General features: G+C 41.9%; 1 protein-coding gene across 2 annotated transcripts in view; it reads right to left on the bottom strand.

The window, feature by feature from the left end:
• SGSM2 (small G protein signaling modulator 2) overlaps positions 1–25271 on the bottom strand; it is a 221293-nt gene that overhangs the window by 77784 nt on the left and 118238 nt on the right. For both annotated transcript variants that reach the window (XM_072138185.1, XM_072138186.1), the window contains exon 3: positions 5353–5515. In XM_072138185.1, the coding sequence (XP_071994286.1) occupies positions 5353–5515 (163 nt within the window). The remainder of the gene's footprint in view (positions 1–5352; positions 5516–25271) is intronic.

The raw sequence follows: 25271 nt of genomic DNA, 5'->3' as shown, positions 1-25271 counted from the left end.
CATAGAAGCAGTAATAAATCTCCACTATAGATTATCATGTACAAGCTAAGTATGAACGGAGTCATGTAAATTTCTAGAGCATTCACTTACATTGTATATTGTAGTCACATGTGTAAAGGCCCGGCAGTCAGGTCATGTTAGGAACTTAATACGCTTCCAATGCCCTCCAGATGTAAGTAAAGTATGGCCAGCTAATCCTGCACACTGTGTAGTTCCACAGGAAGCGGCCTTTAAGAACATATCCTTTGTTCTCAACATAATGGGGCTCATTTACTAAGGGCCAGCGGACCGCAATATCGTCGGATATTCCGACGATTTCTGATTTTAAAAGGAGTTTTTGGCACACATGACTGGATTTTGGCGCAATCGCACTGGCTTTCATGCAACAGAGATCAGGGGGTGGGCCGTCGGGCGATCCGACTGATACGGACTAAGCGCGGGATTTAACATTTAAATTTGTGTCTCAAGCCATTCACTTACATGCATCGGGAAGAAGAAGGTGAACTCCGGCAGACCTGAGCGGGGAGCGACACATGCAGGATATTTGGCGCACGATCTAAGTGAATCGCGCTGGAGTCCATGATAGTCGGGTAAGTAAATGCGCCCCAATATATTCATTGCTTAGTAACTGATCTTAGTAATCTACTGTCTATATTTGGTATTGCAAGTGCATTACGTCTGCCTGGGAAGCACATGTTTACATACTGACCAATAGGATGTCATGTTTTTTAATTGTTAATTCCATATTGTAACATGACCTCTAATTTGATAATGGAACTTGCGACCTCCCAAGTTAAGTTCAGAAAACCCCTTGTGGCTGGAAAGTTCCAGAGAGTTCTTACAGTGATTCCTGATGAGAGGATGTGTCTGTGGATGCGATCCACAAGGGGGGATGTTGCACATGCAACTCCAGGCTTCGTAAATTGTTATTAGTATTAACTGCTCCATGTAACATACATTGTGGATGCCTAATAACACAGCAAAACAAAATAATTGCAGGTAGGTTGTCAAGAAGATTCTGCTAATGAATTTCTTACACATTTGGTCAATTTGTTAATCGTGATGATAGTATCAGCTCATTAACTTCACAGAGCTGTGCTGGTCGGCAAAGTCTTGGAAATCTTAATACACTTTGCTCTTTGAAGTTAAGTTTCCTTGTTAATGTAATGTAAGTCAGCTCTATGCTAACAGATGGGGCAACTTCATTGAAGTATTCATGAAATTGAAATACTTCTTTCTTTTTTTAGCCAAATACCCTCAAATCTTTTTTTTTATCAAGTACAATCTGAAAAGTTTTAAGGATGTAGCTTCTATCAAGCAAATGTACGACGTCCACCAATTTAAAAATAAACGTCCAAACATACCAAAAAGGAGAGGGTGTATAGAAAAGGCGGACAAGGAGAGACCAGAGAGCGCTCATAGGGGCACATTTACTTACCTGGTCCCTGCGCGATCCATAACTTGCGTGGTCCGACGAGGATGAAGTCTTCTGCAATTCAACAAGATCGTGCGCCCGAGATCCTGCATGTGTCGCTTCCCCGCTGAGGTCCGCCGGAGATCACCTTCTTCTTCCTGGTGTATGTGAGTGCATGTCTTGTGACACAATTTGACTTTTTAAATCCCACGCGTAGCCCGAATCCGTGGAATCTTCCGTCGACCCGCCCCCCAATTTGTGTCGCGTGAAAGCCGGCGCGATTGCGTGCGATGCAATCCCCGAAAACACTGGAAAACCCAACGGAAATGCGACCGCGGGACCTTAGTAAATAAGCCCCATACAATAGTATTATGCAGTGGTATTTAGAAGCTGATGAGGTGATAAGAAAGGGGCTCACCAGATAGAGTTGTGCTAGAACCAGGCACAACACTAGTGGAAAGCATGAAGGGGGTACCGTATGGTGCTGCCAATCGACTGGATTATCAGAACACAGTAGCCACACCGGTCTGGATCAGAAGAAATCACTAGAGAGGTGGTAGTCAAGGCGGTGCATACTGGTACTGAATGGAATCCGGAGTAATCTTCATAAGAAACTTTTATTGGTAGCTCAACAACACAACACGTCTCAGAATGTCAAAGGATTCCTTTTTCAAGTGGGAAAAGGGTAAAAAACACATGTATACTTACACACATTTAGAGACATATCTAAGAGTGGCGACATCAAATAATGGAAAATATTAATAGTATACATATAAACATATACCAAATCCGTATATTAGCACTGCACATAACTGTATAGTGAGGGTAATTTCCATAAATAAATGAATTAATAAGAATAGATATAGATATGAATATAGATATAAATATGAATATAAATACAAATGTCGATATAAAAACATGAATGTAAATATAGAAATGGCTACAGATGTCACTGTGAACACTTGAATGTGAATAAAGAGATGCAGGGGTGTAAATATCGCAGTCGCAGAGGGTCCAACTGCGACCGGGCCCCGTAGTGGAGAAGGGCCCGCGCTGCACCCGAACATGTAGAAAGTGCAGCGCAGCACACACGTGGATGAGCTCTGGCAGCCGCAGGCCCCTCTGCCTGACACTCACACCTTTCTACTGTGCACAAAGCATCTTTCCTGTGCCCCGGCCTTCCCAGGAGTATAAGCCGACCCGAGTATAAGCCGAGACCCCTAATACTCCTAAATAACCCCCTAATAAGCCGACCTGAGTATAAGCCGAAAGTGGGAAATGCATTGGTCACAGACCCCCCCAGTATATAGCCAGCCAGCCCCCTATAGTATACAGCCTGCCCAGCTTGCCCCCAGTAGTATACAGCCTGCCCCCAGTAGTATACAGCCTGCCCAGCCTGCCCCCAGTAGTATACAGCCTGCCCCAGTAGTATACAGCCTGCCCAGCTTGCCCCCAGTAGTATACAGCCTTCCCCCAGTAGTATACAGCCTGCCCCAGTAGTATACAGCCTGCCCCAGTAGTATACAGCCTGCCCAGCTTGCCCCCAGTAGTATACAGCCTTCCCCCAGTAGTATACAGCCTGCCCCCAGTAGTATACAACCTGCCCAGCTTGCCCCCAGTAGTATACAGCCTGCCCCCAGTAGTATACAGCTTGCCCAGCTTGCCCCCAGTAGTATACAGCCTGCCCCAGTAGTATATAGCCTGCCCCCAGTAGTATACAGCCTGCCCAGCTTGCCTCTGGTAGTATACAGCCTGCCTCCAGTAGCATACAGCCAGCCCAGAATTTAAAAAAACAAAAAACTTATATACTCACCCTCCGGTGGCCCTGAAGCGCAGCGCTGCTCATTTATAAGCCGAGGGGACGTTTTTCAGCACATTTTTTGTGCTGAAAAACTCGGCTTATACAGGAGTATATACGGTAGATATAGGTGGAATACACATGAATTTTATATATTGTTGATGATATAATAAAATAATAAAAATGATAATGAGGTTGTTGATGGAAATATTAATTGTACCTATGGTTAATAATTTAAGCATGGATAAATTAAAAAGAGGTATGGGGTTTAGGATGCAGGAAAGAGCTATAACATTTGGTTGCGGATGGGTGAAAATGAAATTAAAAAGATAAAAATAAATTGTTAATTAAAAATTGCTCTCAAGAGACTCGTTGAGGCCATTTGGGACTAAACAGTTTATTTTAAAAATCCAGAACATTTCTCTTTGTCTGAGCTTATTAAGGCGTTTGTTGCCCTCAGGGATCTCCTCAATCGGGGTTATGGAAAATGCTATGAAGTCTTTCTGTTGGTGAGTCAGTGCTTGCCTTGAGATGCTTCATATATCCATTGGTGGTATTATACCGGTGGTTGTTCATACGGGTCCATAGGTGTTGTGATGTACTGTGCCTATGTAATGGAGGCCACAGGTGCATTCCAAAAGATAAATAACATATTCGGAAGAGCGGTTCATGAAGGATTTAATATAAAATAATTTGTTCGTAGTGTTGCTTCTGAAAGTCTTGGCTCTATTGGAAATAGCATTTACAGCCGGATTGGCCACATCTGTCACTGCCAGTCAGAGTTGGGAGTATGGAGTTTCTAGTATTCAGGAGGGGTTTCTAAACAATGAAAATGGCACAAATGTATTTTGTAAAAATTAAATTTGTCCCACAGAAAGCAAGACCTCAATCGTCTCAGTAAATGGGAAAAAGTGGATTGGATAAGTACCGCTCCATACATTGACTGAGGCAGGTATCTGCAAACAGGTCTATGACAGTCAACCCCCTGCATTGTCTACCCGTGTCTTAGTCTTACTACAGAATCAAACAAACAACACTGAACCATGTGAGATCTCAATGACTAATTAGCGGAACTAACATTTTGCTGACTTGAAAGGAGCATCAGTTTTTTGTAGTGCAAGAAAAAAAATAAACTAGAAAGCGTGGAGTACAGTCACACCTCAGGAGTCGCTCTTATTAAAGCTGGCTGTGATCTTGTGTTTGTGTCACAGTCATTTACTCACTGGTGTCACGATGCTGGAAAAGGCTGTTTGACAACTGCACCCAGGGAAATAACATCAGTACACTTACAAATAGGTATTCCTAGGCTACTCGGAAATAAATAATCACAAAATCTACGAGATAACAAGACCAAAACAAAGGCAACATAAGGTAATGTAGATTACTGTGTTAGCTGAACTTCTTGCAGTGTCGGCTCCAGGTTTCAGTAGGCCCCTGGGCGACAGAGCCTCAGTTGGCTCCTTTGCAGTGAACTCACATGGCAGCATTAAAAATTCAGAAACTACAATGATCTTGAATGTTAGCAAGCAGAGATCCAGAAAACCACAAGGAATTGATACAGAAAGAACAATGGAAAATTGTATAACCTTTCATTACACATAAAATATCAATTATTGGCTGAAAGTGAACAACCCCTTTAAGGGGATTATTTAAAGGGGTATTCCAGGAATAAGCATAATTCATATACAAATGGGTCCTTAAAATATAAGCTACTATGTAATTAGCTGTTATGTAAAATGTTGCTGCCCTAAGCAGAAAAATGCTGTGATGTAACACTGTAATGAAGAATTAAAATGCTAGTGGCCGTTTCCCCGCTCAGGTCCGACAGAGTTTACCATATTTTTAGTGGTGCATGTAAGTGCTTGGCCTTGCGACACAATTTGAAAGTTAAATCCCGCGCTCAGTCCGAATCAGTCGGACAGTCCGACGGCACATCCCCCTAAATTGTGTCCCATGGAGGCCTGCGCCAAAAAAGAATCACCTGTGCCAAAATCCCGGTGCAGACACTTGCTAAATACCTGTCCAAGCCGCGTAATCCCCAAAAAAGGTGCACAGTCCGACGAAAGTAAGCAGCACATCCTTAGTAAATGAGCCCCATTGTCTTTTAAACACTACTTTTTATAGTACGGATTTGTCTCACCTTCCATCCACTTGCTGCTGTAGGTCTTGCACTTTTTTGCATATATCTGCAGCCGTGGCACATGTCTTGGCGACCTTCATGAATAAAGCTGCAACTTTATCGCTCCTCAAGAATCCAGCTGCCCTTCTCTTCAGGAGATGCAGGAGACACGCTTCTACCACACCTGGCAAGAAAAAGGAATATCAGATTTGTTATACGACTTTGTTTCCCTTGTGATATATTTTTGAAAGTTAACCTTTTCCAGCCCATGTCCAGGAGCCTTGTTATTTATTTGGTCTCTGAGCTGTCAACAAACTTTCCATTATATTCACAATTGTACTGTGTCTGTACATGAGTAGAAACACTATTCTCTAGTAGGTTTTGAGGCCCCAAGACAGATTCAACCATAGCTTTAGCAGTGTAAATCATTTATGATGCAGGGGAAAGGTTAAGAGTCTGAGAACTGGAGAAATAAGCATTTTAAATATGGTATACCGTATACACCTGAGTATAAGCCGAGGTACCTAATTGTAACACAAAACACCAGGAAAACCTATTGACTCAAGTATAAGCCTAGAGTGGGAAATGCATTGGTGCCAGCCTCTACCCAGTATATAGCCAGCCAGCCCACAGTATATAGCCAGTCAACCCATTCCCCACAGTATATAGCCAGTAAGCCCATGCACCCCATTATATAGCTAGGCAGCCCCTGCCCCCCAGTGTATAGCCTGCCATCCCCTGCCAGTCCATGCCCCCCAGAATATAGCCTGCCAGCCCCTACCCCCAGTGTATTACTTGCCAGTCCCTGTCCACCCAGTATATAGCCTGCCATCTCCTGGTCCCCAGTATACATCCTGCCAGCCCCTGCCTCCAGTATATAGCCTGTCAGACCCTGCCCCCCCCCACAGTGAATAGCCTGCCAGTTCATGCCTCCAGTATATAGCCTGCCAGCCCCTGCCCCCCCAGTGAATAGTTTGCCAGATCATGCCACCAGTATATAGCTAGACAGCCCCCACCCACAGTATATAGCTAGCCCTCTGCCCCCCCAGTATATAGCTAGCCAGCCTCTGCCCCCCAGTATATAGTTAGCAAGCCAGCCCTTGCCCCCAGTTTATAGCTTTCCAGCCCTTGTTCCCAGTATATAGGCAGCCAGTGCCTGTACCCCAATATATAGCTAGCCAGCCAATTCCCCCAGTATATAGTCAGCCCCCTGCTCCTGCAGTATATAGCCAATCAGCCCATGCACCCCAGTATATAGCCTACCAGCCCTCTGCCCCTTAGTGTATAGCCAGCCCATGCCCCCTGTGTGTTATAACGAGCTATGCACCTGCGTGTCCACCATGGACAGATTTCTATCCACTGGGAAGCTTTCTATAGAAGGACAGCAAGCACAGATCTTAAAAAATGTGAGGAATTGATACAAAAAGTATATTGGAAAATTGTATAACTTATTATTACACAAACCATGTAAATTATTTCCTGAAAGTAGACAACCCCTCTAAATTCAAATCTGAGTTTAAATTAATTTTGCATTCCAATTATATAAAAGACCTATGTTGGAGACTTTTTAAAACCTCAAGAAAACATCCACATAGATCCATTGAGGAATAGTCCTAACAGACATCATGCAACTGTCCTGAAACTTACAAGTTTCCGCTTTGGCCTCTTAAGCCTTTTATGACCAGTCTAGTGCTGGCCCAGGTTTTAATCTATGCATTATAAATGATAATGGATTTAAAGTGTAACAAAACCTTTAATGAGATAGCTTACATCAATGGTAGACTTTGTAATATACTTTTTACTTTTCTAGCAGGGTGTTTAAATCAGTTTTCCCTCCAATATTCTCACCGACATCTCATAGATAAGAAGCTGATAACATTTCTAAAGCCTCTAAATGTAATCTATTCTATCTGCTGTTTATGGGCTGAATAAGGCTGCTCCTCCTCTGCTCTCTCAGCTCTTCCTCCTCCTTCTGCCAGATGTAATCTCACTGCAGAAGTGATCAACTTTTAAGATTACGCTTAAAGGGGTATTCTCATCTGGGCATTCATTTTCAGTTTCATTAATCTGCCATATATAAACATTTCTTCAATTAGATGTTATTTAAAAAAATGTTCCTGTGTGCAGATAATTTATCATAAATGTAGTAATATGATCCCTTAGAAACAAGACTGTGTCCTCGGATACGGCCACCTCTGCTGGAGGGATTGCACAAAGAAACAAAAAGTTTCTGAATATTAAATGTTTGGGAGTTATTGCATGTCCTACAGTTGTCCTGTGGTAATGATCGCTGAATCCAGGTGGTCAGGCAGAGCTCATTAGCGCATGTCTGGCCACCGCTGCCAGAGTGTGACGTGGTCGTATCCGGGGAAGCTATCTCGTTTCTAAGGGACAACATGGCTACATTTATGAGAAATTATCTTCACACAGGAACATTTTTTTAAATAACATCCAATTGAAGAAATGTTTGCATATGGCAATTGAATTTAATTAAATGTGAATGCCCATACGAGAATACCCCTTCAAGATTAGATGTGTCCTGCTGTGTGTGATAAAACTTGTATAAATGTCATCCACTATATTGCTACTGTACATCTTAGTTGTGGTACCTGAAGGCACCTCCACAACTCCATTCATGTGTCATCTGCCTTGGTTTTAATTCTTTTTTTTTTTACTTCTAAACATGGCAAAATTTACTTTCCAAGCATTTTCATGACAGATGCCTTTATATGTATTATTGCTTGTCTGGCTTTTTACTTAGCATGTGTAAGAAATACTGCCGTCATATTTTACATTCTGGCATACAAACTGTATTTATTTATTTATTTGTATTGATTGTAACTTGCTGTGGATCTGATTTAATACTCAACCGAATCATTATTGCATTAATATTTCAATCCTGGACATAAACTACATTACATCTCTGCAAATGCCAGATGCTTTATCATTAAACTGTGCTGGAGTTAATGCACACACCATCATCTTGTTTGTGGCTATTTGTGATATTACTATCTATGGCCCATCAAAACTAGTGCAGTATGGGCCAATATGTATAATATGGAGATGAGGCACTCACTCTTATGCCATGGCTCCTTCATCTTGTAGAGACAATGACCTACATTTCTCAAAACTAGTGCAGTTAGTACTATGTGCAGTTTGCCTGTGGGTTGTGCAGAGGGTGCCAGATTCATCAAAACTGGCACACAGTCTTGATTAAAGAGGTTTTTCCACGAACAAAAGTTAGGCCCTATCCACAGGAGCTCCACAGCACTGAGACCACCACAGATCATGAAAAAGAGGGGTCCAATGGGGTCTCACGTACCTCCGTCAGACCACTTGTTGCTCCTCAGACTAATGGAGAAGACGGACGTGCATGACCGTTCTGCTCCGTTAATCTCTATGGAGCTGACAGAAATTGCCGGAAAATGGAGCAGAACAGTCATGCACGGGCATCTGCTCCGTAAGTCTGACGGAGCGACAGACCCCTCCTTTTCGTGATCTGTAGGGGTCTCATTACTGAGAGCCCCACTGATCAGTAAGCTAGGCCCTTAATGTTAAGTCTAATTTATGTGTAATCAACATTTACTAGAACAAAATAAAAGGAAATTGACAAGTAGTCGATGGCACGATACAACTGATCACGCAGGCTCAAGTGTGTCATCAGAGAGGCATGTTGGAGGTAAAGGCATAAATTCCAATCATGGAACATGAAACAAGATACATCACAAAATCATTATAAGTGTGTGATTGTCACAGTGGGGCAGATTTACTTACCCGGTCCAGTCGCAATTCAGCGGTGTGTTCTCCGACGCTGATTCGGGTTCTGCTGGGATTCACTAAGGTCGTGCGCCCGATGTCCATTAGGTGTCGCTGCTGCGTTGGAATTCACCTCCTTCGTCCTGGTGTATGTGAGTGCTATTTTTGTGACACAATTTTTTTTTAAATACTGTGGTTTTTCCGAATCCGTCGGGTTTTCTGACGGCAACCCCCCCCCCGATTTCTGTCGCGTGAAAGCTGGCGCCGATGCACCCCAATACAATTGCGTGCGCCAAAATCCCGAGGCAATTCGGTGCAAAACGGAAAAATTCTGGAAAACCGTGATTCGGACCCTTAGTAAATGTGCCCCAGTATGTCAATGAATTAGCAAAAATATTAAAAATATAAAAGGACAAAGGGAGAAATGGGGGGGTTGGACATACAAGGGGAATGGGAAACACACTAGAGTAGGGTGCAAACTATTTATGAAAGGAAGAGGTATTGGAATTCCTGGGAGCTTTGATATGTGTCCCATGGGAGTCTTGTAGTAATCATCTTACCTGGGTCTGCCGAGTCATTGGCCACCATATCCTCCATTCTACACATGAAACTGAGCTCTTGGAGTCACTGGACTACTGTAGGGGGCGCGGGGCTCTTCCAATGTCTTGGAATCACAGTATGTGCCGGAGCTAGTAAGGCTAAGTCTAATTTAGTCTCTGCCCTGAGTTTAGTTGTGCCAAAGCAGTGTTTGCTCTAAAAATTCTGCCAAGCAATCATTTAGATAGGTAGATGTAGGTTTGGCAGACTACACTGAGTTTGTTTCAGTTTGTTGTACATACGCCGTAGATGTATAAAACAATGTAAAATTTATTATCATGATTATTTTAAAAGATTGAACTTTTATTTTTTGTTTCGTATGTTTTAATGGGAAAAGCTCATGAGATCATTATCTCCAGAGAATATTTGCTAAGTGTTGCTCTTTATAAAGACAATTGTTTGACAGTAAAGAAAGCTCAAAATCCATTGCGGCATCATAGCCACATCTAATAACCTCCATATAATGGTACAACACAAGTGATAGAGGCTGACCATCTCTAATAAAAATAATGCCTAAGAAAATACAGTTTAATGTGGTCTTTCAAATTATTTTTTAGGAAAGAGAACCCACCAGTACAATGGCAGTATGAAAAATTACTCTTTTCAATAAATCAAGATAATAATATTATTAACATTATGCGAGCACAAATAAATTATTCTTGAAATACATTTTTAACATTTAACAGATCTGTCATCATACATTACTGCCCTATGTTAGGGCAACATTTTTGTGGAATGGTCCTCTCTACTTGTATTAAGGTTATTTTAGAAGTTAATGTTTTCCCCACAATTTTTTCACACATAGCATGCTGCCCAAATGTGTTATATTTCTGTATTACTGAAAATGAACCATTCTGGGGATCTGTGATATGATTACACATATTCTCAGGACTACTTCCAGGAACCTTACATAAACTACCTACAATTTTTGCTGTACATTCTATGGTGACATGAACAGCCCTACATTTAAAGGGAACCTGTTGTCACATAACCCCCCCCCCCCCAAAAGAAAATAAATATATATTCATAAATTACCATTAGAAAGCATTACACCTTTCCCTATATTGTCTCTCTCCATGTCTGCAAACTTAAAACTTCCTAAAACTTTATATAAATGACCTGAGGTGAGTCCGATCAACATCTTCCCTGAAGCTGAGTGCTGCTTATTCATCACTCTCCTGCACAGCCACACCTCCCAGTCCTTGATTGACAGCCCATAGTCGCTGGCTTCCCCTCCCTCTGCAGCTTGTGAGAGAAGCAGATATTCAGCTGTCGGCAGTGTGTGCTGAGTGAAGGTTACAGGATGCAGCAGTCTGTACTTTTTCTCAGGTACTTTGTGTAGCTACTGCTTTATCTGTGTGTCTCTCACAGGCAGCAGAAAAAGCACAATAACTACTAGTGCAGTGCAAAGCTTTACTGTCACACAGGGAAAAGAGCAGGAGGAAGGAGATGGGAGAAATAAGAGGAAAGTCTTCTCCTGGCTCATCTTACTCACGTCAGTGCCAAGGCTATTCTGCATAATAAAGGAAATGTGATTTTACATCAAATTATGTATGGATCAACAAGATGAAGAATGATTTTGCTTAGGGATATTGTAGTGGCACTTATCAATTTCCAACCTTTCCAGTTCTATGTGCTACCATCAAGACCTTTTCACCAAAAAAGGAACAAATATACACAGATTTTTTGCAAAGAATGTGGGCACTAAAATAGAAACTGTCTCAGATTGTTACCAAGAATTTGTAAACAACTTGTTAACAAAAAACAATTTAATTCAATTTGCTTGTCTCGATATAATATTCAATTACAATAGTTGAAGACCAATATTTAAGACATTTAAAAACATATTCATGCATAAAAAAATGGCGATTATATATAGACAAAAGACGCAATTATACATAGACAGAGAAGTAAAACATGAAATCCTTTTTTAAGGATAAAATTCCCAAAATGGAAAGAAAAAAGTTCACAGATATTTGATAGATGAAATCTATATTTGTTGATTAACATATATGTGTTAAGGTTTACGACCAAGGGGTAAGTATTCCAGGGGGTTTGTGTTTTCAGGTCATGGGGCCCTATGCCTGTAATACACATTTTTATATAATAAAAAAATGAAAAATAAAATGAAAAATTATAAATAAAAATAAAAAATAGACAATAAAAATTTGTTTCTTTGAGCAGCTTTCAATCTTTTGTAGGAGACCCCCACGAGTGCTGGAAAACAGCCTGACTATCGTGGAGAGTGTTCCGCTGTGCCCCATCCATTACAAAAAGCCAAAATTTTCCAACTCTGCATTTAACCCCTTGGGTATCAGCGTGTCAAACTCATATATAAACCTCCTACTGTCCCCCACCTAACATACATATATAATTGTATTGTTCTACTGTGAAACTACATTTATTGATTATATGTAGGTAATCTTCATATACCGATCTCAAAAATAACTTTTTGAAAAATCCACACCAGGTTTACAAGGTGACCAGGGGAAGGAATCCAGGATGGGCATTAACAAACAACCAACAGGGGGTATAAAAGTGAGTGAACAGAAGGAGGTATACACATTTTTTCAAGCTACTGAAGAAGAAGCTTCACGTTTCGAAACGCGTCTAGCATATGTCATAAGAATTGAGCAACTTCATACTTTACAACATCTATGACTCACATTGGTGGACTATTTATTTGAAGGTACAAAATAACCTTGCTCCGGAAGCTTCAACGCCGTATGTACTACAAAAGCTGATACTACAAAAGCTGATAACACATGATATCAAGATCAGCTAGTTTGGGCTGCGGGAGGTGAAAACCCACGATCCACAAGACGGTCAAAGGCGTCATCAGCGGCGTCTTCAACGGCGTTCTGAATGCCACTACAGAACAAAGAACGCATCCAGCTTGCACAGCCCAGAGACACTGTACATAACGTCCCCTGGGATGACAAAGCGGCGAAATAGACATAGCTGGTGATCGGAACCCGCAGAAAATCGCAACACGGTCCCGCTAAGAAACACTAACATCAGCCCAGCTGAATAACAACTAACCGTGAGTGCCAAATAATATAACAAACAGTCGCATATTACAAACCATAAAGGTACCACATGAAGGCTAAAATTGTCTTAAAAGATTGAAAGCTGCTCAAAGAAACAAATTTTTATTGTCTATTTTTTATTTTTATTTATAATTTTTCATTTTATTTTTCATTTTTTATTATATAAAAACGTGTATTACAGGCATAGGGCCCTATGACCTGAAAACACAAACCTCCTGGAATACTTACCCCTTGGTCGTAAACCTTAACACATATATGTTAATCGACAAATATAGATTTCATCTATCAAATATCTGTGAACTTTTTTCTTTCCATTTTGGGAATTTTATGAAAGTACCTTAAAAAGGATTTCATGTTTTACTTCTCTGTCTATGTATAATCGCGTCTTTTGTCTATATATAATCGCCATTTTTCTATGCATGAATATGTTTTTAAATGTCTTAAATATTGGTCTTCAACTATTGTAATTGAATATTATATCAAGACAAGCAAATTGAATTAAATTGTTTTCTGTTCACAAATTGTTTACAAATTCTTGGTAACAATCTGAGACAGTTTCTATTTTAGTGCCCACATTCTTTGCAAAAAATCAAGATAAAGAATGGGATGGAATCCTTGTGAGCTGCTCTAAAAGGTAGTGATGTCAAAATAAGTGAGAGAGAACAGCAGATAGGTTTCTTTTAAGTGATGTATATATAGCGTGCCACTAAGGATTGTGGGTAGTATATGTAAAATCACTGGATATAGCCCTTGGCATCACAAGGGGCTCTACTCAACTCCACCGCCTTCTTTGCTCCCATTCATGCCCCCTTGGAATGGAGGTAGTGTAAAGATAATAATGATGGCAATGCCTAGTAGTGGTTAGCAAAGTACTGTAATTACTTTAGTGGTTGTACTCCTGAAAACCGGTGTACAAACCCTTGAATATCTCTCCCAATGTGTCTATGTGGAGTGTCTATGTAATGTGTCTAACACTGGGTTTACACTACATTTTGTGCCATACATTGTAGGACACGTTGGGCGGATTCCCGACGTGTCCTTACAATGTGTGGCACAAACATATCCCACTGTATGCTTTGTTTCTGTCGGAGGAGGGGAGGAGCTGCTCACAGAGCTGGAAGCCTACGGAACAGTGAATGTAGATGTCTCCTGAACAGAATAGTGAGGTACAAGTCTCCCCTAATCCCTTTCAGTTTCTCTGTCTGTCTCTGCTCTACTCACTGCTCACTAACCCCACCTTGTCATAGGCAATATCAGCTCTGTCCAGATAAGTTATTTCCCCTTAGTCCTCACACAGCACAGGCATAGACTACATGTAACTGGGTTACTAATGATTTTTACCACTTATTACATGTTTCCTGCACCTCCATGTGATGGAAGCTGCCAGGCTGGTCACCATATACATCCTGTAGGTGCACTGTGCGGTGTTCAGTGGATTTACTTGTGGAAAACTAAAAAAAAATTAATGCTAAATTACTTTGAGAGAGAACAGAAGGCATCATGGGATCTGTGGGCAAGCTAACTGACCTCAGTCTGAGGGCAAAGATTGACAGATATTAGTCTCCACCCACTTCACTTCTAGTGAGAAAGATTTTTGTCAAACAGTTTCAGAACAGAAAATGCCAGAACTCTGGAAAGAAAAGGACGAGCAGAACAAAGTAGGTATCAATCTGTTTGTTTTCAAAGGGGGAATCGCATATAATAATTTGGTAAAATCAATATAGCTTTACAGTTACACTTAAAGTCACTTAATTCAGAATCCATGTAGCATTGCTCGAGCATGTTTGCAGCTGGATATCAATGTGAAGTGACGGCTTCTGTAGCTGCCAGGATAGCAGTGGCACGAAGTTATTATCTCTGTCAAGTATTATTAAAGCAAGGTCTATGCCTGAGACATGGCTGCTGCTGTAACAATGGCAGCCTGAGAGATGCAATAAGTAACCTCTGCACTGAACCTACCATACAGCCAGAAAACTTCATCAACACCTTTGCCGAGAAGCAGATAAAAGAAGCTCTATGAGATGACTTTACAGATACTGTCACAGTAATATACCAGCCAAACTTGACAGATACTTCTCTCATTTTTATTACTTGAATTATTTGGGTTATTTAGAGACATAAATTCAAAGTTTTACATAAAGAAAATGACATAAAAAGGCAAATAGTGTTATGAGCAGATTTATATGTGGCAACAACAGGCAGTTCTGACTAGAATGGCAAAGGGGTGTGGCCTATCACAAGAGGGAGTGGTTTCATGACACATTGATAAAACTGCCTAGTCTAACTCTGTCTAAGTCTGTCCTGTCTTACCTTACAAAACTTTTGATAAATCTTCTCTTATGTGTCCCTTAGGCTACATTCACACTGCCGTATGGAGGACGTATATACGGCCGACGTATATACGGCCGATATACGTCCTCCATAGACGGCAATGGGCGCACGGCGCCCTACGGGAGCGGTACGGTGCTGCACACGTACCGCTCCATACCCGGGAAAAAGATAGGACCTGTCCTATTTTTTCCCGTAATACGGCGCCGTGCGCCATGTATCTCTATGGAGAGGGGCGGGGGTGAGCTGCGCTCACCTCCTCCTCCTCTCCCCGTGCACTGCCGTTGCCCGCTACGGTACGGTACGGACGGGCGACGGCAGTGTGAATATAGCCTTAGTTTGTACTGGTCTTCAATTAAAGCTTGTATTATAGTTCATCACCCTTTAAACATTACAATTCACCCATAATTAATTGCTGACTGAGTGTAGTCATCTTCATAATACATGGAGAGGTGTCACCTATGCACTAGTGCCGTATATGATAAATGTCCACCACTGACTCCTATGTACTATGCCTTGCATGCCAGTTTTCCGACATAAAAGACATTAAAAAATGAAGGATTCTGTTACCTAATGAAGGACTTCTACAATTCATGGAATAACAAAGAAACATATTGGTACTTATCTATGGAAATGATGTGATGAAATGAGTAGAATTTTCAAGGCTAGGCTAGTGATGTGATTGTGAGTCTTTACACCTCCTGGACTACCTGGTCCAATGTGATGGGGGCTTAGCATCAGGAGGGTTTTCACCCATAACCCATCTGGATATACAATAAATAGAACATGGGGAAGGTCAGTCCTGACCAGCTCTACAAATCCATCTTACAGTGCAGGGTGTTCACACGAAAATAGCAGTCAAATAACAGTATTAGGAAATTGTAATTCATGTGTAGCACATTCATTAGACAATAATAGATCAACCCTGCTATAGGTACTTACTCCAGGCAATCTGGAGATTACTGTGGTAATCTTCTTATATTTGTTATCTATGGCCTCCTTCTAAAATCAACTTTTAAAATTATGCTAATAAACCTGACCATCTACAGGCGTGTTGCAGAAGCCCTTTGTGCTCTGGCTTTACAGCCAGTTGTGATAATGTAGCAGCATGTCTCAGTCTCGCCCTCCCCCTGCACCTCCTGTATACTTGGCAGCAGTGGAGAACGGGAAGTGCTCCTCAGAATGTAACAATCTGTGAATCTGCATCTCGGAGGGGCTCTGATAACATGCCCATAGCCTTTCTGGCTCATTAGCATCATTTAAGATTTTAGAATGAAAGACGTCACGGATAACAAATATAAGAAGATTGCCACAGTCACAGTGCCTGGATCCATGAGTAAGTGTTCCTGGTTTATGCTGCATTTTGATGGTAGATCTTCTTGCATTTGGGAGCAACTTTAATCTGTTGCAGAAATATGTTGCGGAATGTCTCAGCCTTGGCTCTGGGAATGCATTTTATACAAAGGTTTTTTTTCTATATACAGTATAACACTTACACACGGAAAAGGGCATAGGTATATTAATCTCTCATTATAGTCCACAATATTATGCATGTAAAATGTCACTGTGCCTATAAAGGCATTAGGGAACCGTGGCAAATAACAGGCCTACATAGGCATTTAAATCAAGCAGCTCTATAGTAGCCGAGATATAATCACAGCTGTGAGGGGAGTTATGTGCTCTTCTGTTCCTGGGAGATGATGTTCACAGCAGAGCTGGGATGTTTGGGCTTATATGGAAGCTGACAGGAATAATTAGCAGGGTATATTAATCTTAGTGCTGCAATTAAGATTGTATTACACAGGGACCACAGGTTAAAGCTATCTGTGATGTTCCCCATTGTTTCTCATAGAGCCTGAATGAGGGACACTCCTTTTCAATTTATTTTACATCTCACTGAAGTACCGTATTTTTCAGACTATAAGGCGCACAAAAAAATCCTTTGATTTTCTCAGAAATCAAAGGTGCGCCTTATAGTCCAGTGCGCCTTATATATGAACTGTACTTACAGACAACAGCTGCCTGAACTGTGCACAGGTCTGCCACCTGCTGGTCAGTCATCCTTATTATCCGGCGTGCCCTATATATGAACCTAGATGTTTTAGCAGGCATTTATTGATGGTGCGCCTTATAAACCGATGCACCTTATAGTCTGAAAAATACTGTAGATGGAATAATCCAGCGCACGGTGACAGTGTACGGGATGGCCAATATCTCTAGTACAGGATGGCCAAAATCTCTTGTTGGGACACTTCTGCGATAACTGGGGCAAAAAAAATGGATCTGTGTCCATTGTTTATGGCCCATGTGTCATGATGTTTCAAGTCCACTTACAGGATGATGACAGCAGAAAAGACTGTCCAAGTTTTGGAAATTAGCAGAAATAAAACTCATTCTGAGTGTTTGCAACTCGTACAGGAGGTTTTGCACATAACCGTGTACATTAGCCCATAGGGATACATGTGTTCTGCTAAATCAACGGACATCATACAGGCGAAAAATATTGTTTGTGTGTATGTGAGCTTAGGCCATAAACACACAGTGAAGAAATGCAATGCCTCCAGGTGACGTTTTTGAAGCGATTCTGTATGTGGCAAAAAAGCCAAAAGTGGCCATTTTAGCCACCGGTTTTCAGGTGCAGATATTGCTCCAGGTCAAATTCACATTAGCGTGTCTGTGGCGTTGCACATCTGTTGCATTTTGGCTCCATTTTGCTTCCATTTTGTATCCACGTCTGCAAAAAAAAAATCTAAAGGTTTAACACTTGTTTTAGTAAACATAACACCTGGTTTTTCAGCCTCACCGATGAAAAAGGACGCAGCCTCTGGCACGGCTTTTGGGCTGACCCTTTATCATAATAAATTACCCCTATAGATCATAAAGAGCTACAGATAAAGATGCAGTTCCTGCCTATTTAGCACACAGATCTGTAAGTCTGATGCCATCATAAAGATGATATATGATACCAAAAGCATGTTTCTATGTAGTATAGTACTGTCCTAAAGTACTCCCTCTTTAGCCTCTAAATCTGACTCAAAATGACAAAATATTACTCTTCTCTGTTTATTTTCACACAAGGAGATAGTAAACAGGTGAGATTTCACGGGATATTTTGTAAAGGACATGCGGGGGCTGGTTGCTTAATGGGGTAAAATCAGGTGATAGTGTCCCTTTAAGATAAACATCAGATAGGACCCCTGAAACAGACTGTGAGTCCACCTGATGTTCAGTGTACATAAATCATGGGAGCCTCACAGCTTTTACCACCTCCAATCTTGGGATAGCGCCCATATGACACATGTAAAGTAAAACGGGTTTAGACCTTAAACTGCAGCTATATAAAGTCATATGGCTGCAGTTTACAATCTGTTTGCAGGAATCAGTCACTCAATCCAAGGAAATGTTTATAGGTATTTAAAGGACATCTATCACCAGAATGAAGGATTGTAAACCAAGCACACTTACATGCAGATGTGTGTCCCCTCTGGTAGGATCTGCTCTTCTTTTAGTTTCTTAAGCCCCAATTTTTACCAATTTTTTTTTATATGCAAATGAGCTTAAGGGGCTCCAGTTTCATTTGCATAATTGTTAAAACCTTTTTTTTTGTAAAAATAAGGGCTAAAGAAGCTAAAAGAAGAGCAGTTCCAAGTGTGCTTGGTTTACATTCCTTCATCCTGGTGCTAGATGTCCTTTAATTTCAATATTACAATCCAAAACTTATATGGCGTTTCGGTCTTGAAGGACCTTCATCAGATACATATTATGGTGAATATAGATGCATAGGGATTATTCGGGAGAAGTGTCCATTTTCTGGCTGCCTCTCTTTTGCAAACTCAACAGCAAACTATTTTAATAATAAATGATTGTTTTTACAAACTTAATATTGGAAACCCCGGAATATAAAGTAAGGAGATGCATAATAAAACAATGAATCATATGCAGGAAAATACACTTATATTATGCAAAATAAAAAAAGCTTCTTCCCTGGCACTAAATACAATTCTAGGCATAAATGTGCTGTTTTACATCTTTGATTTATTGTATACATTATTCCGTGTTTGTGCTATTCAGTATAATAAGTTTGAATTAACAGTGCAAGAAACAATCAATTCAGGTAAATGTTTATGTCAGAACTCAAGTTTTTTCTGGGAATAATATAGTTATACAAAATTATTCTAAATTAAAAGTGAAATCTTGTCTTGTTAGGCTGGAATCCCGTCTATTTACTATTGAGGTACAGTGGTCGATGCAAATTTTTTGGACAAGGCAATAAGAAGTGAATTAAAAAAATGGGAGATATTAAGAAACGGCCAAAACCGTATTTTGTGCTAGCACCATTTTAATAATGAAATCAACATAAAATATAATTGAGGCTGCATTCTCATATTCCGGTTTACTACTGTGATACAAATGGAATTGGGTATCGGCCTAACAGTCCGGAGCAGGTTACAGGGGCATTATACAGAGTGGAGGCCATTACGGTGGGTATTAGGCTACATTCACACGGTGTATGCCCGCCGTACCATAGTAGTGCAGGCATACATCGGTGCCAGGCAGAGGAGCAGGGGATGAGCGCTGCTCACCACCTGCCCCTCCTCATAGGAATACACATGTCCTATCTTTCTACGGACTACACAACGGTATGGTGCCGCACGTGTGCTGCACCGTACCGCTAGGCCATAGAAGTGAATTGGGACGTATATACACCGTATATATACGTCCCCCATATGTTCGTGTGAATGTAGCCTTATACTGTGTAAAAATACTGGGAAATGAGATTAGAACAATGTGTATGGTTAATGGCGTGAAAAATTTTGCAGTGCATTTGCCAGGGTATCTGGGTATCTGGGGAAGAGAATGCATTACAATTCGCAAGCTCTACCTTGTACTCTCTCCTATGATTGCCTACATCACAGGTTGGACTAGAGATAGAGGCATGTCAGCTCTGACCCCAAAATAGCATCTAGCAGCCCTCGACTTTCTCAGTTACTGTATATACTGCACTACTCTTCGTGTAACTGGAGCATGTACATGCCATATTATAGCGACATCTAGCATTCTTATGGCTGAGCCACTGTATCTAAATTACCTTTACATAGACACCCATCCTACAGAGAGCTCAGCTTCTGTATCTAAGCCGCCATTTTTGAAAAGATGTGTATAGATAGTGGGGGTCATTTACTAAGGGCCCGATTCGCGTTTTCCAGACGTGTTACCCGAATATATCCGATTTGCGCCGATTTCCCCTGAATTGCCCCAGGATTTTGGCGCACGCAATCAGATTGTGGCGCATCGGCGCTGGCATGCACGCAACGGAAAACGGGGGGCGTGACCGAACGAAAACCCGACGGATTCGGAAAAACCGCCGCATTTAAAACAAAAAATGTGTCGCGGAGCTTGCACTTACCTTCACTCAGCCCGAGCCGATGTACTCCAGTGCGTTCGGGGGAACTTCAGCGCAGCAGCGACACCTGTTGGACGTCGGAGGAATGCCTTAATAAATCCCGTCCGGACCCGAATCCAGCGCAGAGAACGCGTCGCTGGATCGCAAATGGACCGGGTAAGTAAATCTGCCCCATTGTGTCTCATAAGTACATATGCACTCACCGGCCACTTTATTAGGTACACCTGTCCAACTGCTCGTTAACACTTAATTTCTAATCAACCAATCACATGGCGGCAACTCGGTGCATGTAGGCATGTAGACATGGTCAAGACAATCTCCTGCAGTTCAAACCAAGCATCAGTATGGGGAAGAAAGGTGATTTGAGTGCCTTTGAATGTGGCATGGTTGTTGGTGCCAGAAGGGCTGGTCTGAGTATTTCAGAAACTGCTGATCTACTGGGATTTTCACGCACAACCATCTCTAGGGTTTACAGAGAATGGTCCGAAAAAGAAAAAACATCCAGTGAGCGGCAGTTCTGTGGGCGGAAATGCCTTGTTGATGCCAGAGGTCAGAGGAGAATGGGCAGACTGGTTCGAGCTGATAGAAAGGCAACAGTGACTCAAATCGCCACCCGTTACAACCAAGGTAGGCAGTAGAGCATCTCTGAACGCACAGTGGGGCAGATTTATCAAGCAGTCTGAAAGTCAGAATATTTCCAGTTGCCCATGGCAACCAATCACAGCTCAGCTTTCATTTCACCAGTGCTCATGAATATTTTAAAGGGGAGCTGTGATTGGTTGCCATGGGCAATTGGAAATATTCTGACTTTCAGACAGCTTGATAAATCTGCCCCAGTATGTCGAAATTTGAGGCAGATGGGCTACAGCAGCAGAAGACCACACCGGGTGCCACTCCTTTAAGCTAAGAACAGGAAACTGAGGCTACAATTTGCACAAGCTCATCGAAATTGGACAGTAGAAGATTGGAAAACGTTGCCTGGTCTGATGAGTCTCGATTTCTGCTGCGACATTCGGATGGTAGGGTCAGAATTTGGCGTCAACAACATGAAAGCATGGATCCATCCTGCCTTGTATCAACGGTTCAGGCTGGTGGTGGTGGTGTCATGGTGTGGGGAATATTTATATATCTTGGCACTCTTTGGGCCCCTTGGTACCAATCGAGCATCGTTGCAATGCCACAGCCTACCTGAGTATTGTTGCTGACCATGTCCATCCCTTTATGACCACAATGTACCCAACATCTGATGGCTACTTTCAGCAGGATAATGTGCCATGTCATAAAGCTGGAATCATCTCAGACTGGTTTCTTGAACATGACAATGAGTTCACTGTACTCAAATGGCCTCCACAGTCACCACATCTCAATCCAATAGAGCATCTTTGGGATGTGTTGGAATGGGAGATTCGCATCATGGATGTGCAGCCGACAAATCTGCGGCAACTGTGTGATGCCATCATCTCAATATGGACCAAAATCTCTGAGGAATGCTTCCAGCACCTTGTTGAATCTATGCCACGAAGAATTGAGGCAGTTCTGAAGGCAAAAGGGGGTCCAACCCGTTACTAGCATGGTGTACCTAATAAAGTGGCCGGTGAGTGTAGATAGTGAAGGGACCCTATTTCTAGGATAATTGCTATATAATATATTTTACCTTTCTTTACAGAGGGACAGGTATGATAAATCATGTCAATAGAAAGCTGGACATCTTAAGATGTAAGTAGTAAGTTAACATATCCTGAGTCACTGCAGGCTTAGCTAATCACCAAGATTTACTGTGACTGAATTAATGGAGCAATGTTCAGGAATGGCAGAGCAGATTGAGTGTTAATTATTCACAAAGGTTGGAGAGAGACGCAAAAACTAATTTCCATTCTAACGACCCCTTTTAAAAAAAAAAATTAAAAAAATCCACACATTCTATATAGAATTTTTCCTGACAGGTGAAATGATCATTACACATTGTGCAAAATTAGGTCTGGACCGTGGGTGGCTGCATGTTCATGCATCTCTCACAGTGATAAGCGTTTCAAGATTACTTGTAGTAATTGGTACTAGGACACCTGTGATTAGTTCAGTGTACGGCATCCATAGCCTTCCACAAGTTGCAGTCATGCAATAGTAATACCAGTTCACAACTTTGTACATTCAATGTATGGATCCCGAGTTAAAGAAGTTAAGTACAATGCTGTATTGTCAGGCTCCTGGGGTAGTGGACCCACTGGACCACCGCTGAAGATGATGTAAGTCAACACCTGGGACCGCTGTCTAAGTGGTACCCAGTTTTTACCAGAGCCCTCCGCAAAGCTGGTTGGACTTGCTGTGACGTGGTACTTCCAGGTCGTTTCACAGGCGCGACATTGTCCGTGGTGGCAGCCAAGGCGAAGAATAGAATCATAAAGCAAACTCGTGGTCAGGGACAGGCAGGGGCGAGACAGGCAGCACAGGATCAGAGTCGGGGACATAGCAGAAGGTCAGGACAGGCCGCATAGGATTGAAGTCATTAACGGAATGTGGGCCACAACAGGAAATCACAATAACAGCGTAGGAAATAGGAACAGAGCTTTCTCTAAGACACAAGGCACGAAGATTCGGCAGGGAAGACAGGAAGGGGCAGGAATGTATCTTGGAAAACGGCCAGCCAGCGCCAATTATCGGCACGCTGGTCCTTTAAATTTTACAGAGCCAGCACGCGCTCCTTAGGAGACGGGAACGCGCGGGCGAGGAGAGCGCTGCTGGAGCCGGGAGAGTCAACATGCAGGCAGGCTCCAAGGGCACAGTAAAGCACACTGGTGCACCTGCGACCCGGGATATGGGTCGCAGGGGCACCCATGACATGTATTTGTAGCGTTTCAATGCAAAAGTCCCAACCTCAGTAATCCCTCTGAAAAAAAATCCTGGGGGCCGGTATAACAAAAAGTATTTTAAATATGTATAGTTGAGTGCTGGAACCCTCAATAGTTCTGCCCCACTTTTCAAGAAAAAGAGGCCAAACATAACTAAAGTCATTTAAACCAAATTAATCCCTTAATGACTCAGCTCTTTGTTGTTTTTGCGTTTCTGTTTTTACCTCCTCACCTTCAAAAATCCATAACTTTTTAATTTTTTCATGTACAGAGCTGTATGAGGGATTGTTTTCTGTACTTGTACTTCCTAGTGTCAGTATTTAATATTCCATGCCGTGTACTGGGAAGTCGGAAAATAATCTGGATTTCAAACTAGGGAATAATCTGTAATCTGTTGAAGCGTAGAAGCATTGATAAATGTCCCCTATAGAATGAATAGAGCGGCTGTGCACACTCCTGGTCTGCTGCTCCGCTTTGAAGAAACACGGCTTGTGGATAGATGATCAAAAATATATTGGGGCTTATTTACTAAGGGTCCGTGGCCGCACTTTAGTCTGATTTTCTTACATTTTCGGGGATTGCACGACTGTCACAGGTATTTAGCAGGGGATTATGTTGCACACGATCGGATTTTGGGCGATTGGAAGGTGTGCCATCGGACGATCCGACTGATTCGGACTGAGTGTGGGATTTAACATTCAACTTGTGTCGCAATCCAATGCACTTACATACACCAGGTAGAAGAAGGAGAACTCCGGTGGACCTGAGCAGGGAAGCGACATGTGCAGGATATTGGGTGCATGATCTTAGTGAATCGTCAGACAATGCACTTTCGGTGAATAACTCCAAACGGGTAAGTAAATGTGCCCCATTGAGTTATAAGATCAGAAAAGCATGTTTCCCTTTTTTCAAAAAGTGTGCAATGTTTGTCCTTGAGATGTTTCTGTTACCGTAGCTCAGTCACTTCACTTCAATGAAGCAGAGTTATAAAATTGAGGGCTTGTTCTTGTGTTACCATGATATAAGTGATGTTCAATAGTAATGTAGTGGTTACGATTAACAGGTCTAGATTTTCTGATTTGGTCAGACAGTGATTTTTGATTTTGTCAGACAGTGGGGAACTCATTAAGACTGGTGTTCTCAACACCAGTCTTAAAATTCCCCTTGCTGGAACTCTGGCAACCGTATCCTCTAAGAGGCCTTTTAATGGATACCAGTGTAAACTGCGCCTGAACCCACGTTTAGTCTCTGTTGAAAAATCTTGGGGGCCCGGCATTCACTTCCAGGGCCGCACTCCACCCGCCCTACTCCCCACCCACTCTCTGCCCCAACAAGTTCAAAGTGGTGTGCGGGTTGGAAAAGGCCAAAAACTGGTGGGGAGGGGAAGATTCATGTGCTTAATGAATCTCCCCCACTGTGTTTTAATGCCCATCTCTTCTCCAACTTTGATCATGACTTGTTGCATTGATAATTGAGAGGTTATCGGTGTAGCTCAATGTAATAAGGGTTGTTATGGCATGTAGTTACATAAAATAGAGTAACTATATGTTAAAGTGTAAAGTTCAATATTGATGCAGTATATTACTGCACTGATGACCTCATTTGAATTTCTCCAGCCCAACAGAACAATGTTCTATTGTGAACCAAAAAACACATAGATTGGTGCAGCTGCACACCCACCCAGCTGCACACCCAGGGAGCCAGGTAATGAAATATAAACTATTATAAACTACTGAAATGTTTCAGAATGCTGAAAAAGGAAAACCTGTCATCAGCTAAAAATAACATTCCTGCTGAAAGATTTCCTTTAATGGGACGGAGGCAGTGGAGAAACATGGCCATAGTCACCATACGCCCTTGACAAAAAAGGAGAAGTCGGCAGTTGCTATTATCCTATTGCTGCTGCAACATAGTCACATTTCCACAGAGGCCCCATCAGTCCTTGGCTGCTGCTGAAAA

This window comes from Engystomops pustulosus, chromosome 2 (assembly GCF_040894005.1).
Source record: "Engystomops pustulosus chromosome 2, aEngPut4.maternal, whole genome shotgun sequence".
In the NCBI taxonomy this organism is placed as follows: domain Eukaryota; kingdom Metazoa; phylum Chordata; class Amphibia; order Anura; family Leptodactylidae; genus Engystomops; species Engystomops pustulosus.
This window is presented reverse-complemented; position numbering and strand designations above follow the sequence as displayed.